The following is a 25,690-nucleotide window of genomic DNA, read 5'->3' as shown; positions in this document are numbered from 1 at the left end:
CATACATTACATTTTTGTTGCAAATCTGGAATGTATTAAACAATTCCAGGAAATGTAATTCACTTTAGTTCACTTGGCTTTTTTAAAAAACAATTTTAATGCAGATAATTCATAAGTGGCTATTTGTATAATTTGGGCAGACAATTCGGACGTCGCAACGTCCTCATTCATCTGTTGACGTCGTCGTCCGCCTCGCATATGCCACGCAGCTTAGTACGAGAACTCGGAGATGACAATGTTGATGACGACAATGTTGCGGTGTGAGACGAATCCCGGCTTGATGAAGTTCAAGGCCACCTGCAACTCAACGTCCTGGGGCCCAGCGATGGGTCTCAGCTGGCGCACCACACCTGGCAAAATGACAGACAGGCAGTATGTGTATCATAAACGGAGGACTCCAAAACCAAACGCCTACAGTGAAAGCATCTGTGACTTTGAATCTGTGTGGCTTTAAATGGCGGGGTGGTACATTATCTTAAATGACCTCGCGATGGTTGTGAACGATCGAGCTCTCAGTGGATCCCTTTGGTCTTACCAATCACGTAACCCTGATGAACGCGCTTGACAACATCGTAGGAGTATTGGTCGTCCGTCGTCAGTATTTCAAAGACCACATCGATGTCACCGTTGGCGTAATGAGCCGGCAACAATGTCCGCAGGATAGCGATTTCTGCGGAAGGAAAAGTGATTTTGTACGCCGCTGAAGTGGGAAGATTTCAAAGGCCGTTCGATTTCACCTTCGGGTTGATCGACGACGGTGTAGGTGGGCAGGGAGAGGACGGTGTAGGTGACGATGTGGACGGGGTCTCGCATGCAGGCCAAGTTGTTGAGGTGGCAGGCCTTGTGGCAACGCACGCTCATTGAGTCCTTGTACACCGATCTGAGGTTGGGGCAAACAAAAGCAGCAGGAGACACGTGAGACGGCAGAGAAAGGATTTGTCAGGATCCCCGCGCTTGGATATGAACCCTTTCAGGGACAGCGGTGACTACAGTGGACATCTTATCATGTTCTCAGGTTACAGGGTGCATGAAAGGGTTAACGAGACGCTGCTGGAGAACCTGGCAGCACCTGAATAGCCCCATAATCCACCTTTCCGTTGGGGGATGAGTGCCTTTGGATGAGTCCAAACCCCACGCTCCATCTTTACAATAACACTTACTCGAGTGAATACAGTGGGGCTTTCAAAATAAAACCGCAGGAAAAGCGCACAGGGACCAGATCCAGCCAGCAGGTGAGTCCAAGTCGCTCACTGACTCAGAAGCCGAGACGATGCGGTCGGGCCTCGAGTGCCAAAAAAAATCTATACTGATGTGATCCAGTGACATCATGAGCGCAGGGTCAACATTTTGTCAAATCATACACATCCGAACAAGACTCATTCCAAAAATAAGATTCCAAAACAGAGATACTGTAATTATTGTCATGTTGCATATTCAATGATTAATGTGGTATTTTGACAAGGAGGGCCCCTCCAATCCAAAGATTTACCATCACCGCAGTTACGTTACATTTTTTTTTTTTCAATCAACCTCTCGCAGGAAAGTGGAACACTGGAAAATAAAAAGTGTCCGCTTGCGTTTATCCAGCTGAACGACGCGGCTACCGCAGGCGCTTTGGTATCATTTACAGCAAATGAAGTGTTAATCACCTGACACCGACACTCAGAGGCACCATCCATCATGAGCGGTTCCACCGCTAATTGGGTCGCCTTGCTGATGCTGGCCGAGGCCCCAAGGTGCCCAAAACTTAAGTGGCGAGCTTATTTTTCCTGCTGTCCGCTGAGGGTGACTGGAAAAACTTGCTCTCAGAAACAGGAATGTTGAAGAGAAGAAGCAGGTAGTGTGTGTGCGCGGGTAGATGGAAAGGTCATTTGCACATGCGTTTTTGACGGTTTAATTGCAAATACATAAAAAGGTACACAATGAGAAACTGCCACACAGATGAGATGAAAGGCCATCTAGTCATGGGGCGGTCAATGGCTACCGAGCGCCCTCTAACGGGTTGAAAAGTGTACTGCCGCCCCAAAACAAGTGATTCAAAATGCTGCCTGCTAATTACACTTTTTTCCAAATTAAAAAAAGCACCTTACATCCTAATTTCCCAATCAACTAAAAGCCAGCGGTGATTTGATTTGACTAATTTGCTCGCTAACAGCCAATCACGGTGATTAAATGTCGCCGACAGCCGACGCCATTTTGCATACTGCGATCTGGTCCGCGTACATATTACGCGAATAATGTGGGCACAATTTAATTTGGAAGCTCTGTTTGAAAGTAGCTGTGATACACAAAAAAGGGAAAAATGATAAGAAGACACGAAAATGAATCACATAGGATCCTCAAAATGTCCCCTTGATGCTAATATAAGGTGGAAGAAAAGGAGAATGGAGTAAGGGCCTTGGTTCTTCTTCTATACTGGTTCCGCTGATGAAGGCTGGTTCAGTATCATCCGTGTGACAAACACAGCGACCTTGGCCACGTACAGGTGGGTTGTCCCGGAGCGAGTCAGCCTCATCTCCAGCGTCAAAAAGAAGTCCCGAGGCGTGGTCACGGTGCGTTGCAGCGTGATCATTTCCCCGCGGGCCTCAAAGTAGCCCCACTCGTCTCCGGAAGCTATGATCAGTTGCGTTAGGTCGCCGGGAGTGGCTCTGGCGGGGCCCATCCGGAAGACGTTGACGGGGGTGGGCGTGTTGGCGGGGAGCGCGACGTTGTAGAAGTCGATTCTCAGGGGCAACGAGAAACACGACGCGGGGTCCCGTGTCAACTCGCAGGTTACGCGCTCGCAACGGCTGGAAAGGAGAGATGAAAGGTTGATGGGGGGGTTGGCGGGAAGAGGAAGGGGGAGGGGGGGGGGACAAGAGGAGGGATGCTGACATCTATTCATTTTTTTTTGTATTCTTTATCTTGTTTAAGATCATAGGGAAAATGGCGCCCCATCCCAGCTGGTTTAGACGGACGAGACGTTAAAGTGGACAAACATTCAACATGAGCCATATTATTTAATTATTAACTATGCGTAGATTCCAACGCACTCACTCACTCGTGAACAAGCAGCGCGCTCACCTGTGTGCCGCTTGCCGGTAGAAGGGAGGACAATGAAAGACCAAGCATCGGTATCCTCCGTGGATGTTGAAGCAGCTCTCCGAAGCGCCGCAAGAGTGGCTTCCGGTTGCACACTCGTCAATGTCTAAACACAAAACACCAACATTAGATACCCACTGAAAATGTTTCAGCTCCTTCAATTGTCTCCTTCGCTTCCTCTGGTCCAGGTTGAGTGTGTTACACACCACGCCACCAAACACTGCGGTGACTTTGCATTTAAGAAATACTTTTATCAGATTCAAGTGATTTCTCTGACCACTGCGGGCTTTTCTTTCATGCTTGCATCAGTTTGATTTTCACGGCTGGATTTTCTGGCATTACCTTGGCATGTGCGGCCGTTAGACGCCAGGGTGTACCCCACAGGAGGGCAGGAGCAGTCGAAGCTCCCCGGTGAGTTCAAGCAGCGGTAGGGGCACACTTGGTTACCGTTAGGCAGCGCACACTCGTCGATATCTGATGGTAAACACGGGTTGTTGACATAAGTCGCAATGGATCTCGGGAGCGGATGTGTAAATACTCTTGTGGACTCAGCACCCCAAACCATTCGGCGGACCCGCGTACGCGACATGACCTCATGAGTTTGCCTCGTGGCTCAAAGCTGCACCTTCACACGTTTTCCCATCGCTGTCACTCAGCTGGTAACCACGGTGGCAGTAGCACTGGTAGGAGCCGTAGACGTTGGCGCACTCCTGGCTGCATGGGTTGGACTCACACTCGTTGACGTCTAAAGAAAAAAAAAAAAAACTGTCAAGATAGGTGAGAAAAAAAAGCCTGTCTTGACAAAGAGTAAAAACTCCCATCACCTTCACAACTCCTGTCATCGGAGGATAGTTGAAAGCCAGTGGAGCAGCTGCACTTGTAAGACCCCTCTGTGTTTTCACACGTGTGGGCACATAGCTTCCGGGGATAATGTTTGCATTCGTTGATATCTAGAAAGTGGACGACAAATGCATTCAGTGGACAGTTTATCATGTTATCAGGTTACAGGGTGCATGGAAGGGTTAAAGACAGCGCTGGGCATTTTCTAGCGGGTCCAATATTATCGAGTGATATTTTCCTTATTATTATTATAGGATTTTTTTTTTTCTGGCTGGAACTTGGCACAAATATTATTTTTACCTTCGCAGAGCCTGTGGATGCTGTTGAACACAAAGCCGCTATTGCAGTTGCAGCGGTATGTGCCCACCATGTTGACGCAGCCGTGCCCCCGACAGATATCCGCCTGGCACTCGTCGACATCTGGGGGAGAAACGGCAAAGCGAGACCAAGATGTAGTACTGAGATTGCCGCCAGCGCTAAAAGGCAACTGGTAGAAGGGTGAATGAAGACATGCACCTTCGCAGCGGGTGCCGTTGGCGTCCAAGTGGTAGCCTCGTCTGCACGTGATCGTGTTCCTGCGACAATGGTACGAGCCCGGCGTGTTGAGGCATGTGTGGCCGGGCTGGCACGGATTCGGGGGGGCCACACACTCGTCGATGTCTAAACGATAGGATGCAAACGTCAGTTTTGTGTCAAGCATAGAAAAATGGATTACAAACGCAACGGCTCGACACATTTGCGGTTGTAAACCACCACATTGGATATCCTCAGGTTCGAGCGGGGATATAATGTGGTCTACTTTTTCAATTTCAAGCAGAACAAATTTATAAAAATATTAAATACATGGGTGCCCTTGTTTGTCGTTTGTATTTTATATGAATTCCCGTCTACGTATGTTTGTCCCTTTATTTTTAAAATGACTTTTCTTTTTTTGTCTGCTTATGCGATGGTTGTTCCTTTTTGGATAGACGTTGTTTTTAGGCATGCTTTTATTTTAATGCAGTTTGGTTTATGTACGCAGTAAATTCTTGTGAACCTTTTGGTGTTTTGTCGCCGCCTTGTGGCAACTACACGTAATCGCAACTCCTTATTCCCATTTGTGGCACGCTCGCTCTGACTCTGGTGAAAGTGGAAATGATTGACATCAACCTCGAAAAGGTTTGGAATTGTCCACCTTGAACGGGTCATCTTAGTTACCGATGCAGCTGCCGGAAGGGTCTTGAATGAACCCTTCGGAGCACTTGTTCTTGGGGTAACATCGGAAGGAACCTTCGGCGTTGGTGCACTCAAAGTCCACTCCGCAGTTGTGAATGTTCAAAGCGCATTCGTCAATGTCTGGCAAGAAAGAAGAGGATCAAATGTTGCACGGATTGCGTCGCCGTGAATGGCGATGTGGTTTTCCCGCCGCGTTTACCTTCGCACTGGTTACTGTCCGTGAGCTCGTACCCGGCGCCGCAGTTGCCTTCCCGTTGGCAGCGGAACGAGCCTTCCGTGTTGATGCACGCTTGGCTGGCTATGCAGTTGTGTGCGCCGAGCAGACACTCGTTGATATCTGCCAACGGAATCACGCGCGCCATCAAACAAACCCGAAATCGAAGAAAAGGAATGTCACGACTCACCCTCACAGGTCGTCCCGTCGCGTCCCAGTCGATAACCAACGTAACAGGCACACATGCCGTCCTCGATGCAACGGTGCGTGCAATTCATGACTGGGGAGTTTGGAGACCAGGATCGAACCTCTTTGCAGTCTTCCAAAGTATATAAAAACTTCTACCGATACTACGTCGTCAGATACAAACCCGAACAGTTGTCTGGTGCCAGGAGAGGCACGATGGTGAAATTCACTTGCGGCACGGTGGGACCATCGAATGGGAGCGGTGCGGTCATATTCACTGAAAACAACAACCGCAATCAATGTCTCTGACCTGTAGCGAAGACACTTTCAACATGTTTGTCACCATATGGGGCCGCAACAGCCTTCAAATTGTTTTCGGTGCAACTCTAGAGCAGTCAGTACAAAAAACGCATTGGACAGTAATTGTATTTAGTGGAACATGGCCTTACTTTCAATGGTACATAGATAAGAGAGATAGCAGATGGCATTTCGAAATAATTATGCTGGAAACTTTTTTTTTTTTTTTTTTTTAATTTTACAAAAGCGTGTATCACCTGCAGTCGAATTAAATCCCCCCGCGGTGTAATTGGAACAGCAGTTTCTGGCAACCTCCTCGCACTCGATGCCGAGGGCCATGTAACTCAAGCCGCAATCCGGGTCTTGGTCCGCCGACGCCATGCCCAACATGCAGCAGTCGCAGCACCTCTAAACGCACATAATTGTGGAACGGCCATCAAAAGTGCAAAAGCTGATAGTGGGCGGGGTGTCACCTTGGCGATTTGATTTTCCCAAGGCTTCCCGGGGAAGAAGTGCCTCTCGCAAGCCCCCTGCCAGTTGGCCATGGAGGCGCCTTGGTCGCACAGCCGCCGCTCAGCGACGGCGACGCAGCACTGCTCCTGGGCCAGCCTGCGCCACACGACAACAAACATTACGACAACGTACTCCTCACTCTGGAAGGCCGTAAAATAATTTCTTAAGCACAAAAATGAGTTTGACACCCCTGGTCTTTACATATTCTTGTTCTTCTTTTACCTCATCCACAAATTTAGCTTGAATGCTTGCGCACCTTCACGTATAGACTTCACTCACTTTTGGAGGAAAATGAGAGAAAGAAACAAAAAAAAAAAACAAAGCACAGAGGAATGTTCAACAAACATCTTCAAGAAAGCTGTAAAGCAATCGCATCCCCCCTGAGCAGGGGATGAAGATTGCAGAGAAGGCCCGGTGCGTGTCTTTACCTGCAGGCGTGGTAGTGGGAGATGTAGGGGAGGTCGTTGCAGTTGGTCAGGGTTTGAGCCCTCTCCTTGCCATCCTCGCAGCAGCCGTGGAGCGTGTGCGGATGCGCCGATTCCACCGACTCTTCAACAAGGCCCCACGGGAACATGCGAAGCGGTGTGATTCGTTTGGCGGTCATCACAAATCACGTGGAGCGGAAAGGAAGCGCTCTTACCGTAGCCACGAGGAAACGCGCACATGACAAGAAAAAATGTCCACAGGGCCATCTGGTCGCCGTGCTCGGTTCGAGTTGCGTGTGGACTGCGGCGGAGTTGCGCCGCGAAGGACGCGTCTCGCCTTGGTGATCGTGGGAGTGTGCGCGTGGGGTGGGCGTGGAGGTGTGTGTTGTAGTTGGAGAGGGGGGAAGGGGCTTGGAATGTGTGAACACGGCATCAACACACGCAAGAAAAAAGTGCATTATCACTCGAAGGAAAAACAAAACATAAATGTTCCTTATCTTAACATCAACCTATTAAATTGTAATTGTTTTCTGTCGCCTTTTTCCTTTCATTCATCTAGAATTTTGAGTCTATTCACTGGCCGCACTTCACAAAACTAAAATGACATTGGCATCATTGTTTTTCATTAAATCAGAGCGTACTTCAGGAGGCTACTTCTATTTTACAGTCTTTATATTCATTTTGAAGTACGTTTTTAATCACCGTATTTTGAATATGTCCTGATGACCATTTTATCCGTATGAGCTGCTTTCTTGTCAAATGTTTATCTTTTGACCAACACGAAACAAGAACGAAACATTTCCTGACGTGTTGAGATTATGTTCGCTCCAATTTTGCTCCGCACAGAGCGAATTGTGATGTACAAGGACGTTCGGTGAGAGGGATCCTCGCGTCTCAGAATTATCGGCAGCTGATAATAAAAGCGGTGAGTGGCGCTCGCGTAGATTACAGACAGGGGGGGGAAAAAAAAACAAGGTTGCTGTGTGATAAATAGCTTGATGAGCTCATCGGCGAGGGTAAAAGATAACGCGTTCATTTTTATTTTTTTTCCATGAAAAGGGATTCTTTAAATTGACACACTTGCATCTGTACAGAAGCCACAGCGGCTCATAGCGTATGGAGCCATGAATACATTACAGATATAAGAACAAATCCGATTGCGCAAGAACAAAGTCATGTGAGCCAGAAAAGAAAAAGGACTGCGTCATGCATCTTGCGTTGACTGCCTGCTTTTATCCTTCGCAACAAAGGGAATCAGTCACTGACGGAGGTCACTGACTTCTGAGTCGTGACGACAGAAAAATTGTAAAATGTCCGCCCTGCAGAAAGTCAAATAGAAGCCCACGATGAGACTCCGGCGTGTATTAAATAACGTGCGCTCGGTAGAGCGGTGCTCAAAGGTTCCTATTGGAAAAAAGGGAAGACGCCATCAGCCGTCGTTTTTCTCCGCTTCCTCACTGGCGCAATCCGTCTCACCTGCTGCTTTGTCCTGCGTTTCTTCGTTGGGGGCCATTTCCTCTGTGCTCTCCTGGCTTTTCGTAACGTCAGAAGTCTGTTCGTTAGCCGGTGGGGTCCGATCCTCTTTCGGGGAGCCGACCGTGGCCTGGTCCTCAGCTTCGGATGTTTTCACCTCAGCGGGAGGAGCCGCTTCGTCCTCCTGCTTGACTTTGTCCTCGGGCGGAAGCTCTCCTCCGTCTTCCGTCGCCGCCTTTGCGTCGGTTGATGCCTCGCTCATGTCGGTCGCCTGCTCCTTCGTTGTTCGCTCGTCTCCGGCGGCTTCCCCCGGTGGGGGCGCGTTGTCCTCCGCGGGTGGGGCCGGGTTCTCCGCGGGACCGGCCGCTTTGTCGTCCTGCGGGGGGGCGGCGCTTTCCCGCGACGGCGCCTGCCCCTCCGGCCCTTTCTGCTGCTGGTCGTCGTCGTCGTCGATCTCGTCCTCCAGTGGCGGGATCATGCCTTCTTCCCTTTCGCCGGGGAACATCTTGTCGGGGTAGACCTGCCTCAGCTGCTCCTCAAAGTAGTCCTCTAAGTACAAGCCGGCGCTGCCCACCTCTGTGGTCGCCTGCAATCACCAAAACACTCACTGGACAGAAATCAACTTTTGTGGTTCCGAAGCGAACATTTTTCTATTTTGTCTAAATTGTCTATTTTCTGTTTTGTACCCTCAACAATCCATTTACCTTGTAGTACTTGGCACAGTTCATGAATATGAGCCTCACGTCTGCGACAAACTCCTCGGGAGTAAGGTAACGTTTGCCGTTGCTCGCCTTCCCCTCCAGCTTCCTCTTTACGAGGGATAAATCCACCGGGTTTGTGACCACCTCTTTGTATTTTTTGGACTCCTGCAGGAGAGAGAGAGAAAAAAAAGAAAACAATTACTTAAAAAGAGCCCCATGAACCTTTTAAGTTGTAATTTCAAAACCAAGTGAAATTATTCCCTTCAGTCATTAATAAATCCTTATGATATTCAGATAATTGTTTGCTAATATGACACGAAGCAGGCAGACAGACAGACCCACTTTTGAGGCAGGACATTATTAGGTAGGAACTTCAAAATTGTGTCTGCTCCATTCTTAAAATACAATCTTATTTCTTTCAACAAGACACATGAAAGAGAAACGCCAGCGCTATTCACTGTAGGCGGGATCTTACGGAGGCGTGCTGGAAATGGGCGCTGAAGTCGTTACAGAAGAGGAGGAGGAGCAGCCGCTCGCATGCCTGCAAATGAGAAGGAACAATGAGAGAGGGGGAAAAAAAATAGTGGACAGCAAGCCGCTGCGGTCTTAAAAACAGCAGTCTAAAAACAACTACGACAAAAAAAAAAAAAAAAGAATGGAAAATAAATTGTGCACCCTTTGGTCAACAGGTGGCAGTCTTTCCGGCGCCTGCGTGTCCTGCTTGTCGCATTCGTACTGCATCTCGGGTGAGACCAGGTCTCGGCAGAAGGAGCAGAACCACTCGCCACTGAGAGGGAGAGGAGGATTAGACGACAAACGCAAATGCACGGAGGGCCTCAAGTCGGAAAGGATGCGAGAAAGTCGGGAAGAGCGGGGGGAAGGATGGGGGAAAGGGACAACGGAAAGAAAGATGAAGGGGAGGATTTGAGGGTGGTATGAAAGGAAGGAAAGAAGGATGGGAAAAGGAAGGAAGGAAGGAAGGTAACTAGGGTGAAAGAATGGGCGGTTCGAGGAAAGAAAGCAAGGAACTGAGAATGGTAGGAAGAGAGGGAGGAGCGATGGAAGGTCTGCAAGGCAGAAAGGAAGCAAGGAAGGGAGAACGGAAGGATTGAAGGAAAAGGAGGGACAGATGGAAAGAGGCGACGGAGGATCTGCGAAAGGCGCTCAGGGCCACTTTTCAGTCTGTCCATCAAGACATTTGCGGTGTGTCACCTGGGCGACTCATTGAGCAAGGGGATGTGGCAGGACAGGTGGAAAACTTTGGGACACTTGTCGCAGCACAGCAGCTCGCCTCCATTCTGGCACACGGCGCACCAGTCCTCGTTGGGGTCGTCCTCCGCCGCAGCGCTCTTCTCGGACTGCGGCTGCGCGCCGGGCTGAGGGCGGGGCTTGGTCGCCTGCGCCGAGTCCATTTGGCGGGTGGAGAAAGGCGGGCCGATCTTGAGCTGCAGCGCGGGGCAGGCCCCCGTGCTGCTGTCAGGAAGGTTGGACTGCACCTAAAGACAAAGGATGAGAGTCCCCCCCGCGCTGCTCGCTAAGAGGAAATACGGCAACGCTCAAAAGGCGAACGGTCCTTACAAAACGAACTTCATCCTCATCCTCCGGTTCGTCCTTGATGACGATGACGGGCCCGGGGGACGACCTTCTCCGTCGCTTGGCCGCGGGAGCGGACGACGGCTCGCTACTCGGCTTCCAGGACGCCGGCGGCCTTCCCGTGTCAAGGTGGCGGGAGGGTGACGGAGAAAGAGACGGCATGTTGGAATCGGACACGCGCCGCATGGGAACACGGAGGCCACGTTCCAATTTGGATCGGTTTCAGCGTGGCTGTTCATTGCTTACCCTCCGCTTCGATCTGAGGATGACGGTTTGACCGTGGGCGAGTTGTGCCTTCCTTGAGCTTGACACACACAGAGAAAAAAAAGGGCGGGGGATCAAGAGTGAGGATGGAACCGAGCGTGGCATTCGTGGTGTGCTGCATTCTGGGAGTGAGTGTACCCAGTTTGTCAGCATTTGTTGTCGCTAGGCTTCTCGCAAGAGCGATGCTAAGGGACGGGACCGCGCCGCCGGCTTCACTCCTCTTCAGGTAGGAGAGCTCTGCCAGGTTCCGCTGAGGGAGAGGAAAAAAAAAAAAACGTCACATACATTGTGGTTGACATAAGCAGCGCATCGGGCTTATTGGACCGACCTGGATGGGCGGTACTTGCGAGGCCCCTCCAGCGGACACAGGATGCGGGTAGCGAAACATGCCCTGCGGTACAGGCGAGGGAGGGTTTGAGCGTGTCTCGGAGGGACTCCATCTTTGTTCCTGCTACTCTCACACTACCAATGTGCTGTATTTCACAAAAGGCTGGCGCATGGTGGAAAACTCGAAATGACATACTTCAATCGCAAACTTTTCCATCACGGCGTAGGAACCCTGCTGAGGGGTCCGGTTTGAAGCGTCTCCAGACAAAATTGTTTTGCGTCCTCGTCTCTCACCTGAGGAGATGGGAACCCGGCGTTCTGCAGCAGCGAGGAGTTGGGACTCCTGGTGTTGCCATGGGCGGCGGTCCCGTATCGGCGTCCCATCTGCGGCAAGCCGCTGTGGACCTGCGATGGGGAGGAGCCTCCCTGGATGGGTCGCGTCGGAGGCGGGGGACCGGGGGGTCCGTGGGTCCCGGGGAGCCGGCTATTCTGGTACCAGGACCAATGGTTGGGTGCGGCCTGCCTGTGGGGCTGCTGGGAAATTTTGTCAACCTGAGACAGAGGATTTTGTCAAAGCAAAGAGCGAACATTTCATGGGCTCGCATTATCCGAGTGCATTGAGGCCATGGGGAAATCCTCCAACCTGCATTTGCAGCTGGGCCAGCGTACTCTGGCGTTGCTGAGCGGATAACGAGAGCCCCCCGCTCGCCGGCTCTCCTCTGGCACCTCCTGCTCCTTGGTTGGGCATGGACGCCTGTACAGAGCTTCTTTCAACCACCAGAGAACCTGGAGACCACAAGTCAACCACTAAAAACTCTTATCGGAGCAGGGACCGCTTTCGGGGGAAGTTTTTTTTTTTTTGGTCAATTAATATATTTCACAATTGGCGCTAGCATGCCTGGTGTGACCCTCGACAGCCATTCCAATTCGTCCTGTTGCCAGGTTAGAAAACAAATTGCCCATCCCCCCCGGTAGACGTTTTTATTATCACGACCCCACAGCTACTTAGGTGAGGCCACGACTCACCAAGGTCGACGTTGGTGGCCCAGAAGCCGGAGCGACACTGGAAGCGGACAGAACTCTGAGGGATGATGGAGGGATTGCATCTGGCGCCCATTAGGTAGTGGATCTGGAACAGAATCTGTCAAGAGATTTGCGATGAATAAGAATATTTGACACGTGGTGGATATTCCGGGCTGCTGAGGCGGGAGTCACCAGTCTCTTGCAGTAGAGGAGTGCGGTGCCACTGTGGCTCGCCGTGGCCCACTTGGTGAAGCTGATCACGTGGTCGAGTTGCCGGCGCAGCGAGTTGACTTCATCCTGCTGCTTTTTCAGGCCCAGCTCGTGATCTTTCGTCAGAGTCTGGCGAAACAACATCCGGTCATTCATCTCAACGGTTCCCGAGCGCGAGGGATTCAAACCAACCTCCAGCTGGTTGGCAAGGACTTTTCCCTTCCGGTTGATCTCCATAATCAGGTTGCAAATGGCTTTCTTTATTTCGTTGGTGACAGACTTTCGGTTTTCTTCAACCTGATGCAGTCTGCAAACACAATTTGAACAAGATGTGTTCTGAAGTGACGCACAACATCAGACGTCCATCAACGTTTACCCATTGCTGATGCAGTTGGAGACCTCCTCAATGGCCTTCCTTTTTTCTTGCAGCTGCTGCGTCATGTTCTCCAAATACTGTCTGTGGTTCCTGTACGCATCCTCCAAAAACTGATAGCTAGACACAAACAACGCGGAAGCAAAAAAAATAAATAACTCAATGAAACGATCACGCATGTGTGTGACAGATTGCTTTGTCGCAGTTGCAAAATGTGCATCACAAGTTGTTCTTCCTTGTTAATATGTGCAGAAGGCGAGGGCCACGAAGCGCTAATTGATTGAGGTGAGGATATTCATACTTGTGATCCTTGTGTTTTAGCAGCTGGCAGTCGCGACAGGTGAGACGATCGCACGTCTCGCAAAAAAGCTTCAGCGGCTCCTGCTTGTGGATGTCACAAAACACGGGCTTCAGGGAGGAAACAGCCACCGCTTCTGCACATGACAAATGGGGGTGGGGATTAAAAAAAAACACACACACACAAATTACAAACATATTAAACTGCTTGAGTCGCCCTACCTGGAGACATTTCTTTCTTCTGCCGTATCGTGTGATCCCTGGTGAACTTGACCCTCTGGTGCGCCTCGATACAGGTCACACACAAGAACTCCACGCACTCCAAACAGTAGCCCGTTGCCTCCGTGTTGTCGTCGCAGCTCATACACACCTGACAGAACAGAGGAGGAAATGTGAATACGAAGCCAACACGAAAGGCGACGTCGTGACTTCAGCTGCCCAACCTGGCTGTTTTTCTCCATGGTGCTACTCGGCACCTCGGCCGAATCCTTGACAAAGAAGTTGTCCAACATGTCCATTTCCCAGCATTCCTGACGGCATACTGGACAGCGGATGGTCCCCACTGGATGGAGAGATCATGCGCCAAAGTTTAAGTCTGACAATGGAACCGGTGTCGGGGGAGTGGGTTTAAACTTTAAAATACATACTTTGCAACTGGTCAACGGTTAACCAGTTATATTATAAATGGGTTAACTGTTAACCCATCATGGATAGTGTTGATTTGTGCTGCAGCTTGACTCACATTGCTTGTTGTTTTCCACTTGGCCGAGGGGGTGGAGGGAGTGGTCCCTCCTGGGTTCGACTCCCCTGAACGGTGCTGGCAGGCATCGCTTGCAGAACGAGTGAAGGCAAGGGAGCAGTTTGGGCTCTCGGTTATGAAAGCTCAACTTACAGATGGGGCATGTGTCCATGAGCCCGAAAGCGCCTTGTGGCTTCGGCCTCTCTTCCCCAAGGGGCAAACTCTCTGCCTCGTTCTCCACGATGATGACAATGTCGTCGCTGGCAGCAGATTTGACACTCGGATCCATTTCAATGACACGTATTGATTATTCCGGGCAGTCAGTCGATTGTACCGTTACGCTGGGAAACAAAGGCCGCCCTAATTTTTGCCGTTATACTTCGGGACATGGCAAACACGTGTCATACTTTTCATATATTGTCGGTATTAGTCATATAGCAGTCACAGGACGCCCGAACGCCAAGGTTATTTCTGAACGATTGCAAACGATTCGGGACTGGGAGGCTAGCATCGTTAGCAACGTAGCTTCCTCATTGATTTGTCATTCAAGTGGGAAAATCTAAGCCACTCGTGGGATTTATGATAAGAGCTGTTTTAAAATGGAAATTTATGGGCTGTCCAAACAAAATTTCAAACGACGTACGTTCTACAGAAGTATATGTCTTTAGAAATGACGGTTGCTTTTGACCAAAACAGCCGATCGACCCAGAATGCACCGCGGCGCCTTAAAGCTACAGCGCCCCGTTTATAATCGCAAATTTCATACGATACGACCTCCATCATTCCATTTCACTCCAAACGAAAATGGATGGCTCGTGTCAAATAATGGGTTACGTGACGCCGTTGTGGTTCCATTTGCCATGTTTACATTGTCGCTCTTTGGACATGGGTGGGGTTTTCCATTGTGACCAAAGGGCAGGCAGAAAGCACGACTCGTTGCCAGATGTAAATACCAGATATTGCAGCGTGGAGCATTCGGCGCACACGGTGCGCAGCTAAGAAACTCATTTAATCATTCACAATTTGATCAACATGAACTGGACTGCCGAGAGTCACGCTGTCCCCCTTTGCGACGGGATGAGCATGCCTGTGATAGGACTGGGTACTTACGCAGATCCGCGCACGGTAAGAAAAATTGCGCCACGTCTGGAGATGATTAAGAAATAACTTCTTATTACACTACTACGGGCAGACTTTAAAAAAAAATGTTCTCCCCCACAGACCCCGAAAGAAAGTGCATACCGTGCTGTAAAAGTGGCTATTGAGACGGGATACAGACACATTGATGGCGCTTTGGTTTACTTCAACGAACACGAAGTGGGGCAAGCCATCAGGGATAAAATAGCTGATGGAACTGTCAAAAGAGAAGACATTTTCTACTGTGGAAAGGTTTGCAATGCATTAGATTGCATTTCGAACTGCTCACTCAACTACGCATGGATTCATATTGTCTGTAAACATTGCATTGTTGTGCAGCTCTGGAATACCTTCCATCCGCCTGAACTGGTCCGACCTGCTCTGGAGAGAACTTTGAAGACCTTGCAACTGGAATACGTCGACCTCTACATCATTGAACTGCCCACGGCCTTTAAGGTACGCTTTTGTGTTCGACGCGACAAGAACAACGCATGGGTGCAGGATTTGTTAACTCTGAATATTGGTGGTTTTCTGCAGCCGGGAGATAACTTCTACCCAAAGGATGAGCAGGGGAAGTACATTTATCATGACACAGACCTCTGTGCTACTTGGGAGGTGAGAATTACAGTGCACCCTCTTGATCTAAATGCAAAAGTAATTACTAAGCCGAGTATTAACTATTAACAGGCAAGTGCACCAGCGCGAATCCTGCATATTTGCTCAAACTCATGTAGCCTTTCTTTATTTGCATTTTGCTTGCTTGTCTGTTTAACTGGCTATTCCCTCCCCGACTCCCGGCAAAGGCTTTGGAAGCGTGCAAAGACGCCGGGTTGGCGAAATCTCTCGGGGTGTCCAACTTCAACAAGCGGCAGCTGGAGTTGATCCTCAACAAACCTGGACTGAAGCACAAACCGGTTTCAAATCAGGTGCAAATATGTACAAGGAAGACAAAAAAGACACTTGCGCAACGAGTTCCATGACTGCACAAATTAGTCGGATCTCATTAGACTAAACAAATGCAATGAATTACATAAAACTGCGAACATGCCGCCGGACTAATTGCGCTGCTCATGCTAATTGTATGCTGATGAATGCAAAACAAAACCCTCACTCCGGCAATTCATCTTTTCAGGTTGAATGTCATCCGTATTACACTCAACCAAAGTTGCTGGAGTATTGCCGGCAGAAAGAAATTGTCATCGTGGGATACAGCCCGTTGGGGACTTGCAGAGACGCATCCTGGTATCGCGGACGGCCCCCGATCGATTCACGTCTTTCTGAAAATGCCGTTTTGTTCAAAACCGGCTTTGTTTGAGATGGAGAAATGTCATTTCCCGACAGGGTCAACTTAACCTGCCCGCCACTATTGGAGGATGAACTTCTCGTGTCTCTGGCTAAGAAGTACAACAAGACCGCAGCTCAGCTTGCCCTCAGGTTCAACGTGCAGAGGGGAGTCGTGGTCATTCCAAAGAGCTTCAGCCCACCTCGTGTTCGGGAGAACTTCCAGGTTGGTTTCACGCCTTCGGCTGTATCATTTTAAAAACAAGAAACAGAATCCCGCACGGCACCATCTGTGCAGATCTTTGACTTCTGCATTTCCGAAGAGGACATGAAGGCCATTGAGGGGCTGAACAAGAATATTCGCTTTGTGGAACTTCTCATGTGAGGAAAAGTGCATGCCCAGACATTGAGATTCTTTCCGTGAATAAATAATTCACATTTGTTTTCCCCCTGTTGTTCAATAGGTGGGCTGACCATCCGGAATATCCCTTCCATGATGATTATTAGACACCAATTTTAAGATGTACATGTCAGCTGCTTCTCAATCATGTCGCATGTGCTTTGGAGTTTTACCGGTATGTAAGTCAGGGCTGTCAAACTTATTTTAGCTCGATGGGTGCACTTGGGACAATTTGATCTCAAGTGGGTCAGAGCAGTAAAACACAGGGCTCCAACAAACCAACTCTTGACTGATATTTCGCAATCTCCAGTGTTTGAAAATATTTCGACATGTGGTGCTCATTGAGTGCAATGGCATCTTCTGCCCTTCACAAGTGCATCAGTATGAGGAATGAAATCCCGAGTAACAGCTCATTTCAAAAAATCATTTAAAAGTTGTTGCCAGTGCGACCTCTAGTGGACAAAAATCACGACAACAGTTACTTTGAAAATTTTGAAATACAGTATGTTTCCTGTCCCAACGGGATAGATTGGACGACCCCCGAAAAAAAAAAATGAAAACCGTTTTGACATTAAAAAAAAAAAAATCCATTCATGCCCACTTTCATGATTTTTTTATAACCAACAAAAAAGTGGCCGGAAACAATTTCAGGTCCAGCCTATCAGATAGCTGCTCGACACGTTCAGTCAGATGCTGGAAATTGGCTGCCACTCAAGAGGCTCTTTCTCTCCCCCCCCCCCCATTTTTGTTTAAATGGCCGCCATTGAAAGAGTTCAAGCACATAAGACAAAAGCCAATCGATACCGCTGTAACAATTTTATTGTAACATATGGGCGGTCATACGAATGCGGCTTTGGCGCGCACGAGAAAAGTGAAAAGAAATGAAGCAACGCCACCGCAAGGAGCACGCGTGACTCAGCGCCGCCGGCAGTCACAAGTGCCACATATGACTTGAAAATAAGAGGAAGTGCTATGCACGGCACATGTAAGGAGGAACATGTAGAATGGTGCAGATGGACACGTTTCAAACTCGGTTGCCCTCGCCAACGTTCACGATGAATAGAGGAGTAAATATTTGTGAGGGCAGCAAGCGTACCCAGCAGTGCTCAACAGAAATCAAAGTGGACCGTCTTGGAGCCACACTCAGCACCCGCGCCTGCCAATTCCTCCACATCAGAACTCGGCGTGGAACGGGTAGTCCTTGTGGTTCACGCTCCTATAAGGCCCAAAGAAAGTAAAACCGCACATTAAAAAAAAAAAAAAAAAAAAAGACGCTATTGCGACAAAGGCTGAAATTCATTTGGATACACTCACCAGTTCATCCCACACACTCTCCAATTCCGATTGAATCCCAAAATGGTCTTCATATCCTCTGCGCTGAGTTGGAAGTCAAACACCTGCAAACGCAGCCATCAACGCAACGTCGTGTGCAAATATCGCAACCGTTTCTCCCCCACCTTACCTTGAAGTTCTCCTGGATGCGGTGAGGTGTGACCGATTTGGGAATCACAATCACGTTCCTCTGGATGTGGAAGCGGATCAGGACCTGAATTTAGATCGGGAGTTCAAATGATGGCTGAGCCACTTGGAAAATATCATCCAATCATCATCCAAAACTTAATGTGTGATTATTTGTATATATTTTTTTACAACAAACACAAGACAAATGAATCTGTATAAGCGTCCACCACGACGACGACACAAAATTCTCCCAATTAGCTGTGGCGTAAACATAAATCAGGAGCTCATGAATCACCTGTGCAGAAGTTTTGTTGTGCTTCTTGGCGATGGCCTTGATCTCGGGATCCTCCAAAAGTGAAGGCTCACCTGGTTTGGCCCTGCAATGCACATTCCCCCGGTGGACTTTGTCACATGGCACGACGCTCTGAAAACCGTCGCGACAATCCACCTCTGAAGACAAGCAAACCTACCAGGGTCTGTCGGGGGAGCCGAGGGGACTGTAGGCTGTCACGGCGATGCCCTGAGATTGGCAGTAGTCGATCAACTTCTCCTGACACAAGAATGGGTGGCACTCCACCTTCGGGGGCAGACGTACAACTCAAGTCACCATTTCCATCAAGCAGTGCGGCAGTTGATGGATAGCTACTGTTTCGGGGCTCCCTTCCAATGTGCCCCGGTTGAGTTGTGACTGCAAAACGTCTCAAATCTTGCTTTGCTTTTGGAATAACATAGCGAACACAAAACATTGACCGTTTCGGCTGCTTCTGTTCAACTGCTGCAGGGCAGAGGAGGAAACGGTGTCGCTTAATTGAATATACGGGAAGATCAAGCTAACGCAGAGACGCTAAACAACAGCCGAAGCTCATTCGCCGAGCCCGAGGGGTGAACTGCGTCAAAGTCAGGCGAATGAGAAAATAATTTGTTTTTCTCTCTTGGGAGGGACAGTACTATTTTTTCGGATGACTCTGCCATATTTTATTGTGTGTATGTTGGTGTACCTGGTTATTGGCAGGCTTGTACTTGAGGCCCGGCTTGTTGAGGAGTCTCTCAATCTGATCCCGGTTGAAATTGGAGACGCCAATGGCTTTGACCAGACCGGCATCAACTAGCTCCTCCAGCCCCTGAAACACAAAACATTTACTTTTTTTTCCCCCTCTCAATGATCCTCTTCTATTTGTGTACCCTGAGGAGCTCCACAGGGCCCTGGACCGGATGCTCGACCTTTGTTGCATAACCCGCACTGGATTGATTAAAATCCAATCCTTCATCAAATCATCATACTGCATGCATACAAATAGTTTTATTACATTGTTTTTTTACTTGGCAAACTTTTACCTCACCTCCCATGTCTGCAGGTAGTCAGAATCATCAGGAATAGTTTCGTCCTTGCTGTCCAAAGGAAATGGATCGTCGCCAGCCTATATAATCACAAAGAGATGATCTTAAAAACCGAGCCGGAACAATAGTGGACAACACTTTTGGCATTTACCTTGAATCCCATCGGCCAGTGCACAAGATAGAGGTCGAGGTAGGCCAGTTTGAGATCGCTCAGGGTCTTCTCACAAGCTTGCCGAACCATGGACTTTTCATGGAAAGTGCACCACAGCTAAGGGACAAAAGATGGGGTACGTTGTGCTTCACTGGGAATGTGGACTGAGATTTATTTGACAAAACAACAACTGACCTTACTAACAACGAAAAGGTCCTCTCGCTTCACCACCCCGTCCTTGATCATGGCCTGGATTCCCTCGCCCACCTCCACCTCGTTCTGGTAGATGAAAGCTCCGTCGATGTGGCGGTACCCCGCTGATATCGCTGCTTTCACCGCCTCGCTCACCTTTCCAGGTGCAGACTAGGAAAGAATGACTGATTGAATGGTTACTTTGAACATGCAGTCCAAAAAAAAACCCCAAAACAAAACAAAAAAACCCCATTTACAATCAACAATGTAACCCACACTGAAACACTTTGTCACGCATGTCTGAAAAAGAGTATTGTATTTTATAAAATATATATTCATGGCATAATTATTTTGAAATAAAAAAAGAATGTGTTTTTTTGAAAGGGTTTTCCAATATGTGCTAGCATTCAGATTAATCTTGCAAGGCAAAGGATTAGCTACATGCTTTCAAAATTCTCAGAGTTTGAACTTTCCTTTGGGGGTGGCACGAAACGGTGCAAAGCCTCTTTTTAGTGGGGGGAGAATTGTGTACTACTTGTAGAGTTCACAGGCACATTTGATCAAAATTTTGCCCTCACAGTAAAAACCAAAAAATAAAAGGTTTGCATCCGAAATCTGTGTCCGTCGCTCGCTATACAACTCATGCGTGCAAAACTTGCGTTTAAAAGCGAATACATAGTCAAGAATCAAAGGTTACACGGAGAATCGCATCGTTTTGCTGTGCGTTCTAAGCGTGCATGTCTGCACGCAAGTGTCCCAAGGTGTGAAATGTTGCGTGATATAGCGAATCCGGAAAGAATCAAGTGCCACCTCTTTACTGCTCTCTCCAATCGGGGCATCTTGGTTAGCGTTAGCTACGGTTAGCTTTCGTACCGCAATGTTTGATTCCCACCCTTGATGAGAATGTCACTCATCGAGTTCATTTCCGACGCGTTATGCAACTCCCTAACGTCCAAATATATCTTTAGATTGCCACGCCTGTGCCTGATCGTGCGTCACTCCCTCGGTTGCACCCAGAGAAATAAAATAGTAACTTTCCACTCGATACAAGAGAATATTCCTAACGGATCACTCACTCTCCACGTCCCCAGCCCGATGATGGGCATGACTGCACCGGTGATGAGCTTCACGGATGTTGCCATTGCTTCCGCGGGACGAGCGAAGGTTTTACTTGAGGTGGAGTGCGCAACAAGTGGGCTCCGTCTGCCAAGTGTGTTTGGTTTTTGTGTGGCACAGCGAGCGGGCATCGTCGATTGATTGGTGATGCCTTGCAGGTTGCCCCAGGCGTGAAAGCAAACAGTGCAGTGATTCTGCGATTTCACTCACAGTATCATTGCACACACGTGGACTATGATTTCCTACATTATATTATTGTTAATAAGAACATACTCGAACGATGTGAAATATTTCTAAATGATGTTGATGATCTGAGGCTGATTTAGCACGCCTGAACATTCTGACATTTTTGTTTCGCCACAAGAGGGCGACAGTTCACCAAGAACAGTTTTAGTGCAGAAAGTAGTCATAAAGGATGCGTATTATACAAAGGGGAATGCCAGGGTGCAGTTAATATCAAAAATTGTAAAACATCATCTCTCGATTAGTTTCTTTTTTAAAAGTCGACAGTAGATCTGATAACAGTCAGGTCCAATTGCGTAGTCGTAATAATACGGTGAGGTGATTATACATTTAGGCTTTTGTCTTACAGTCACGACAGCCCTCTGAGAGAAACCAGAACTAATTGTTGTTCTGGTCCGTGATGAAAACGAGTTTGACAACTCTGGTCTCCAGCCGTACAGGCGTTTTTCTTTGTTGGTATGAACGAATCAAACAAACCATTTCTTGTACTACTTGAAGTCATCCTGAGATGTGGTTGAATCATAATCATCGGGTCTTATCACTGTTGCCTCATCAAAACTGGGCTGCTCTACGGGGACTTTGTTTTTAGTCGCCACAGCCCAGGAGTGATCAGATCAAACCTCATAGTTCTTTGCCTGAGCCACAAGGAGAAGCTATGAGCTGCGGAGGAAAGCGGTGGGGGGGGGGGGGGGGGGGGGGGGGGGACAACAAAGGGAAAAGTTGCAGGAACCAGTAGTGCTGTGTACCTCACAATGTCTCCTCTGATCTTCTCGCCCGGCTGGACGTCTGCTTCTCGGCTCTTGCGCCTCTGATCTCACTTCAGACAGCCTGCAAACCGTCAAAGTGGCCTCAGAATCAAACGTGGTCACACGGTGCCTTCATCAAAAAGACCAAGACGTCACACCGACACTGTTTTGTGCAGGGGCAAGCATCTATTAGAAGAAAAGGACAAGAAGGGGGTGGGGGGGGGGTAAGATAGCCACATATTTGAACACGCTGTGTGAAACGAAGTGGCTCTCTAGAAGAGTTTGCACAGAAGTCACCTCACCTTTTCGACAGGAGCCTTAATGACACAAACTGTGATGTGACAGACGCAAGGGGTCGTCAAAACACAATGAAAGATGTGCGGAGAGCTTTTGACCTTCACAAAGGGGCTTTTGTTTTCATCAGCTCGGGTTGCGCAGCTTTCTGCTCACTGTTTTTGATATGGCACCACTTGGACGGGAATTCACGCAAGGTTATTTCAGTCAAATTTTACTGACGGCATGATGAAAAAAAAAAGAATGTTCAATGTAATTCCTATTTTAGTCTGTTAATTTTATCTACATAAATATAATTTTTTTGGAAGCGAGGCATCCTTTTTCAGGCCCTTCACACACAGTTTGGGTCTTGAGTGAGCACTTGTCTCTCTCAGGCGGAAAACAACTCATTGAGTGCTTTTGAATTTGCATGTGGACCGACGGACGCTCTGCCTGTTGCTTTTTTTTTTTTTTTTTTTTTTTTGATGTATCGGGCGCCAAGTATCCATTCGGCCTTCTCCATTTTGTACCCTCATCAACCTTAACTGGAGTGTGAACAAACATCATCGTGGTCATTATGCAGATTACAGTGCCCAGAAGAATCCCCCCAAAAAACATGAGCTGAGCAGCCGTAATCAGCGCCAAATTTGAAAGTCAAGTCTTTATTTTCAGCTTCAAGCGCCCCCTCTTGTCAGGCTCCTAAGTAGCGTCGCATTGCGTTTGAGTTTGACAATGGAAAGCAATAATAATAACAATAATAATAATACCAGGGATGGTGGGAAATTATCACCTCAACATATGATGGATACAAAAATTCGACACCACCCCGATTCAAATGGCAGGTTTTTGTGATGTAAAAAAAAAAAAAAAAAAAGACTTTTTTTTTCACCATTAATGTTCCCTATAACCTGTCCAACTCAAATCATTTGAGCAGGTCAGGGAGGCCAATAGCATCCCTGAAGGTGCTGCAGGAATTTCTGGCAAGTACGGGCTGCTTGGCTAATTGGGCCCGCGTGGAGCGTTTCACCGAGGGGCGTACGCACTTTTGTTGCGCACCGACACTGTGTATGAATCGTAATCTGCCAAGTGTCAGCGAGACGTTCATGTGAATAAATGTGCGTGCCGTTTGCAGCCAGTCCATGACGCGCCCATCATGACTTGCGAGAATGAAAGCGATTCGGTCTGGAATATGGGTCAGCTGATGCAATCGCTCCTCTTTGCGCCCAGCACCAAAAAGATGCCCAACAAAAAGAGGAAACGCGCATTGCTTTAAATGCCTGGGCCCTTTCACTTGCCCGTACTTCTAGGAATCACCAAACGTAAACAGTAGCTCATCGAGAAAGAGCGAAGGAGCAGAGCATCCAGCCAAGCTACAGGTAAGTCTTTTTTTTTTTTACTTCATAACTGAAATAATGCTAACATTGCGTTACGTGCCCGTATGTGTATCAAACCTTTGAAATGCCTTGCAGTAGCTTTCCTACTTAGCCTGGAATATTGCACCTACGCAACAAGTAGATTGACTACATTTACAAGGAGCGATATCCTGTTGGACAGGAAGTGCATTCAGGCGAATTAGAAAAAAAAAGTGCAGCATCAAAACATGCCTGACAGGATGTGAAATTGTAAAGATTATTCGGGCGGGAAAAATTCTCTTCATAAAATTGGAGACGCTTGTCTACGACGATGACTTACGGCGTCACGTTTCAATGTTTGGTTCATGGATATCCCTCCGACGGCCGAGAACTTCAAATGACTCCATCTCGGCACGGCCGCTCGTTTGCGTTTGCTCGTCATTCAGTCGCGGGAGGGTCAGGATGACACTGCAGGAAAAATCTTCCTTTGCAAAAGTTCCTCATGCTGTGCCACTTCCTCATATTGAGTCAGCTGATTGGATTGACAACATGGTGAGGGAACTTCTCCAATGCAGGGGGTGCGCGTTCTAAAGGCAGCCTGGACACACACACACACACACACACATACACACGCACATAAAAAAGAGGAGGAGGCGTGAGGAAACATCATCAGGATGATTCAGCACAATTACTTGTGTCCATTTTCACAAAACAAAGACTTGATAAGAGTATGTGCCAAAATGAATCAAGGAGAACGACTTTAAAGGTGAAGCGCAGCCCACGCTTTGGGTGTTTGCCTTTACAAATAATAACCGGAATTCAAAAGCAATGTCGAATTTTCATTGGTTGATTTTCTTTCACGAACAGAGGCGCACCAAATATTTTGCCCACGTGCGCGTATAAAAACGGCACATAAAGCTACGGAGGTTTTGATTGGCTCGACGGCAGTCTGAGACAGGGGTGTGTTGACGGGGCGTTCCGGAGCAAAGCCATGCGAGGGGAGAATGTCAACATTGTCTGCTCGGAGGCACCGCTTCAAAGCCGGAGTGCGCTAACCTCTTCTCAGCGGTGGCGCGCACTTTTGACGAACACAGAGCCAAAGCGAATGCTCACGCACGGTCTGCAGCCTCTTCCCGGGATGGCTCTTTGAAGTCCCAAAATGGATCTGATTGACTGGCGAAAAAAACGACACCAAAACAAGCTTTTTGCCCCCGCTGACAGAAACGGCCCACAAGCATTAAAAACAAAAATGGAGATTCACTTTTGAGAAAGCCAAACAATGGTACCATAACTCGACAGATTGAATCAAAATGTGCAAGAAAGACCAAAAAAACTCTTGGTGAGCCAGTCGTTAGAATGATGCCTTGCTCACGGGCAAACAGTGAGGCTCACTCACAAAGGCCAGACAAAGACGGCGCCTCAACCCCCCCGCACAAGCGTCGCCGTTGTTGCGACGCGGACGGCGTTACGGAATGCGGCGAGGTTGCAGAAAGGTCCGCATTATCCCGCACGTTTTCACACACGCACGCAAGGCCCTGGGAGCTTTGCAATGTCAGCGACGGATGAAAGGTTTGCAGCTCTTACGCGTTGCCAATTGACCTCGTCTTGGCTCACCTTTACCTGGGCCCCCAATTTTGCCTTTCCATTGATACAGGCTGAGTTGATCGAAGGGGACGACAAAACTAGCGGAACGATGCCTAATATGTATTTGCGGACAATTAGCGTATTAGCCGCTAACATGTCCCAGTAACCATAAGGCTCGCCATCATTTTGGGTTTTATGAAAAGACAATCAAGGGATTGTGTTACATTTCTTCCAATGTCCATTTTCAGAGATGTTCCCATCGGGCCCAGACGAGCAGCAGATGATCAGACAAGCAGCAGATGCCCGACAGGGTTTGTGGAACTCTGGAGCGCAGCCACGTAGCTTGCTGCAGTTCTGCGCCGCATGGCCCAGCGGCCCCAGCTGTGGCTTCCGGGCTCGCTGTCCCTACAACGGCGCCTACAGCAGTCTACAATCTTCTGGTCCGTACTATTGCCCAAACACATGGAAGGTAGGTAAAAAAATAAAAAATAAAAATAGAATCACAACAGCGGCAGATGAAAACAAAATGGAACAGATATTGCTGGCGTACCTAATGATGTGGCCAAGCTGCAACGCCCCCAGTAACATTTTCCCCAAGATGGGCGCTGGCCACCTCTGGCCACCACGTCGCTCCGCCCCTGGAAA

At 48.5% G+C, this 25,690-nt stretch overlaps 4 protein-coding genes and 1 long non-coding RNA gene across 7 annotated transcripts; 1 reads left to right on the top strand and 4 right to left on the bottom strand.

Moving 5' to 3' along the window:
- Nucleotides 1–109: 109 nt before the first annotated feature.
- LOC109523572 (fibulin-1-like) lies at nucleotides 110–6,980 on the bottom strand. The gene is made up of 17 exons (XM_019882794.1): nucleotides 6,775–6,980; nucleotides 6,307–6,442; nucleotides 6,091–6,241; nucleotides 5,721–5,813; nucleotides 5,541–5,630; nucleotides 5,336–5,473; nucleotides 5,119–5,256; nucleotides 4,438–4,581; nucleotides 4,222–4,341; nucleotides 3,906–4,031; nucleotides 3,707–3,826; nucleotides 3,424–3,555; nucleotides 3,064–3,187; nucleotides 2,417–2,789; nucleotides 738–933; nucleotides 536–670; nucleotides 110–350 (listed from the first exon to the last, which is right to left on the bottom strand). The coding sequence occupies exons 1-17, from the start codon at nucleotides 6,948–6,950 to the stop codon at nucleotides 211–213; spliced, it is 2,532 nt and encodes an 843-aa protein (XP_019738353.1). The 5' UTR covers nucleotides 6,951–6,980; the 3' UTR covers nucleotides 110–210.
- An 832-nt stretch (nucleotides 6,981–7,812) lies between these two features.
- trim24 (tripartite motif containing 24) lies at nucleotides 7,813–14,483 on the bottom strand. 3 transcript variants are annotated; one of them, XM_019883264.1, is made up of 19 exons: nucleotides 13,775–14,483; nucleotides 13,476–13,594; nucleotides 13,255–13,402; nucleotides 13,037–13,169; nucleotides 12,739–12,855; nucleotides 12,555–12,669; nucleotides 12,345–12,491; nucleotides 12,156–12,270; nucleotides 11,773–11,915; nucleotides 11,424–11,681; nucleotides 11,131–11,193; nucleotides 10,941–11,052; nucleotides 10,785–10,842; nucleotides 10,524–10,653; nucleotides 10,158–10,441; nucleotides 9,621–9,732; nucleotides 9,421–9,486; nucleotides 8,949–9,110; nucleotides 7,813–8,830 (listed from the first exon to the last, which is right to left on the bottom strand). In XM_019883264.1, the coding sequence occupies exons 1-19, from the start codon at nucleotides 14,058–14,060 to the stop codon at nucleotides 8,201–8,203; spliced, it is 3,198 nt and encodes a 1,065-aa protein (XP_019738823.1). In that variant the 5' UTR covers nucleotides 14,061–14,483; the 3' UTR covers nucleotides 7,813–8,200. The 3 variants fall into 3 exon arrangements, with proteins under 3 accessions (XP_019738823.1, XP_019738828.1, XP_019738835.1); XM_019883269.1 differs by having other exon boundaries at nucleotides 11,424–11,663; XM_019883276.1 differs by having other exon boundaries at nucleotides 11,424–11,660.
- A 202-nt stretch (nucleotides 14,484–14,685) lies between these two features.
- LOC109523861 (3-oxo-5-beta-steroid 4-dehydrogenase-like) lies at nucleotides 14,686–16,871 on the top strand. Its single transcript, XM_019883289.1, has 9 exons — nucleotides 14,686–14,896; nucleotides 14,993–15,160; nucleotides 15,248–15,364; nucleotides 15,446–15,523; nucleotides 15,712–15,834; nucleotides 16,041–16,150; nucleotides 16,250–16,415; nucleotides 16,488–16,570; nucleotides 16,654–16,871. The coding sequence occupies exons 1-9, from the start codon at nucleotides 14,804–14,806 to the stop codon at nucleotides 16,694–16,696; spliced, it is 981 nt and encodes a 326-aa protein (XP_019738848.1). The 5' UTR covers nucleotides 14,686–14,803; the 3' UTR covers nucleotides 16,697–16,871.
- A 466-nt stretch (nucleotides 16,872–17,337) lies between these two features.
- Nucleotides 17,338–20,989, bottom strand: akr1b1.2 (aldo-keto reductase family 1, member B1 (aldose reductase), tandem duplicate 2). Its single transcript, XM_019883329.1, has 10 exons — nucleotides 20,808–20,989; nucleotides 19,735–19,902; nucleotides 19,540–19,656; nucleotides 19,391–19,468; nucleotides 19,049–19,171; nucleotides 18,521–18,627; nucleotides 18,346–18,427; nucleotides 18,052–18,135; nucleotides 17,904–17,986; nucleotides 17,338–17,805 (listed from the first exon to the last, which is right to left on the bottom strand). The coding sequence occupies exons 1-10, from the start codon at nucleotides 20,976–20,978 to the stop codon at nucleotides 17,763–17,765; spliced, it is 1,056 nt and encodes a 351-aa protein (XP_019738888.1). The 5' UTR covers nucleotides 20,979–20,989; the 3' UTR covers nucleotides 17,338–17,762.
- An 885-nt stretch (nucleotides 20,990–21,874) lies between these two features.
- Nucleotides 21,875–25,690, bottom strand: LOC109523891 (uncharacterized). The gene is made up of 4 exons (XR_002169866.1): nucleotides 25,596–25,690; nucleotides 25,270–25,492; nucleotides 23,802–24,059; nucleotides 21,875–22,022 (listed from the first exon to the last, which is right to left on the bottom strand). It is a non-coding gene; the product is annotated as an uncharacterized LOC109523891 (long non-coding RNA).

The sequence above is a fragment of the Hippocampus comes genome, unplaced genomic scaffold (assembly GCF_001891065.2).
Source record: "Hippocampus comes isolate QL1 unplaced genomic scaffold, H_comes_QL1_v1.1 scaffold528, whole genome shotgun sequence".
Lineage (NCBI taxonomy): Eukaryota > Metazoa > Chordata > Actinopteri > Syngnathiformes > Syngnathidae > Hippocampus > Hippocampus comes.
Note: the sequence above shows the minus strand (reverse complement) of the source record. Positions and strands in the feature narration are given on the sequence as shown.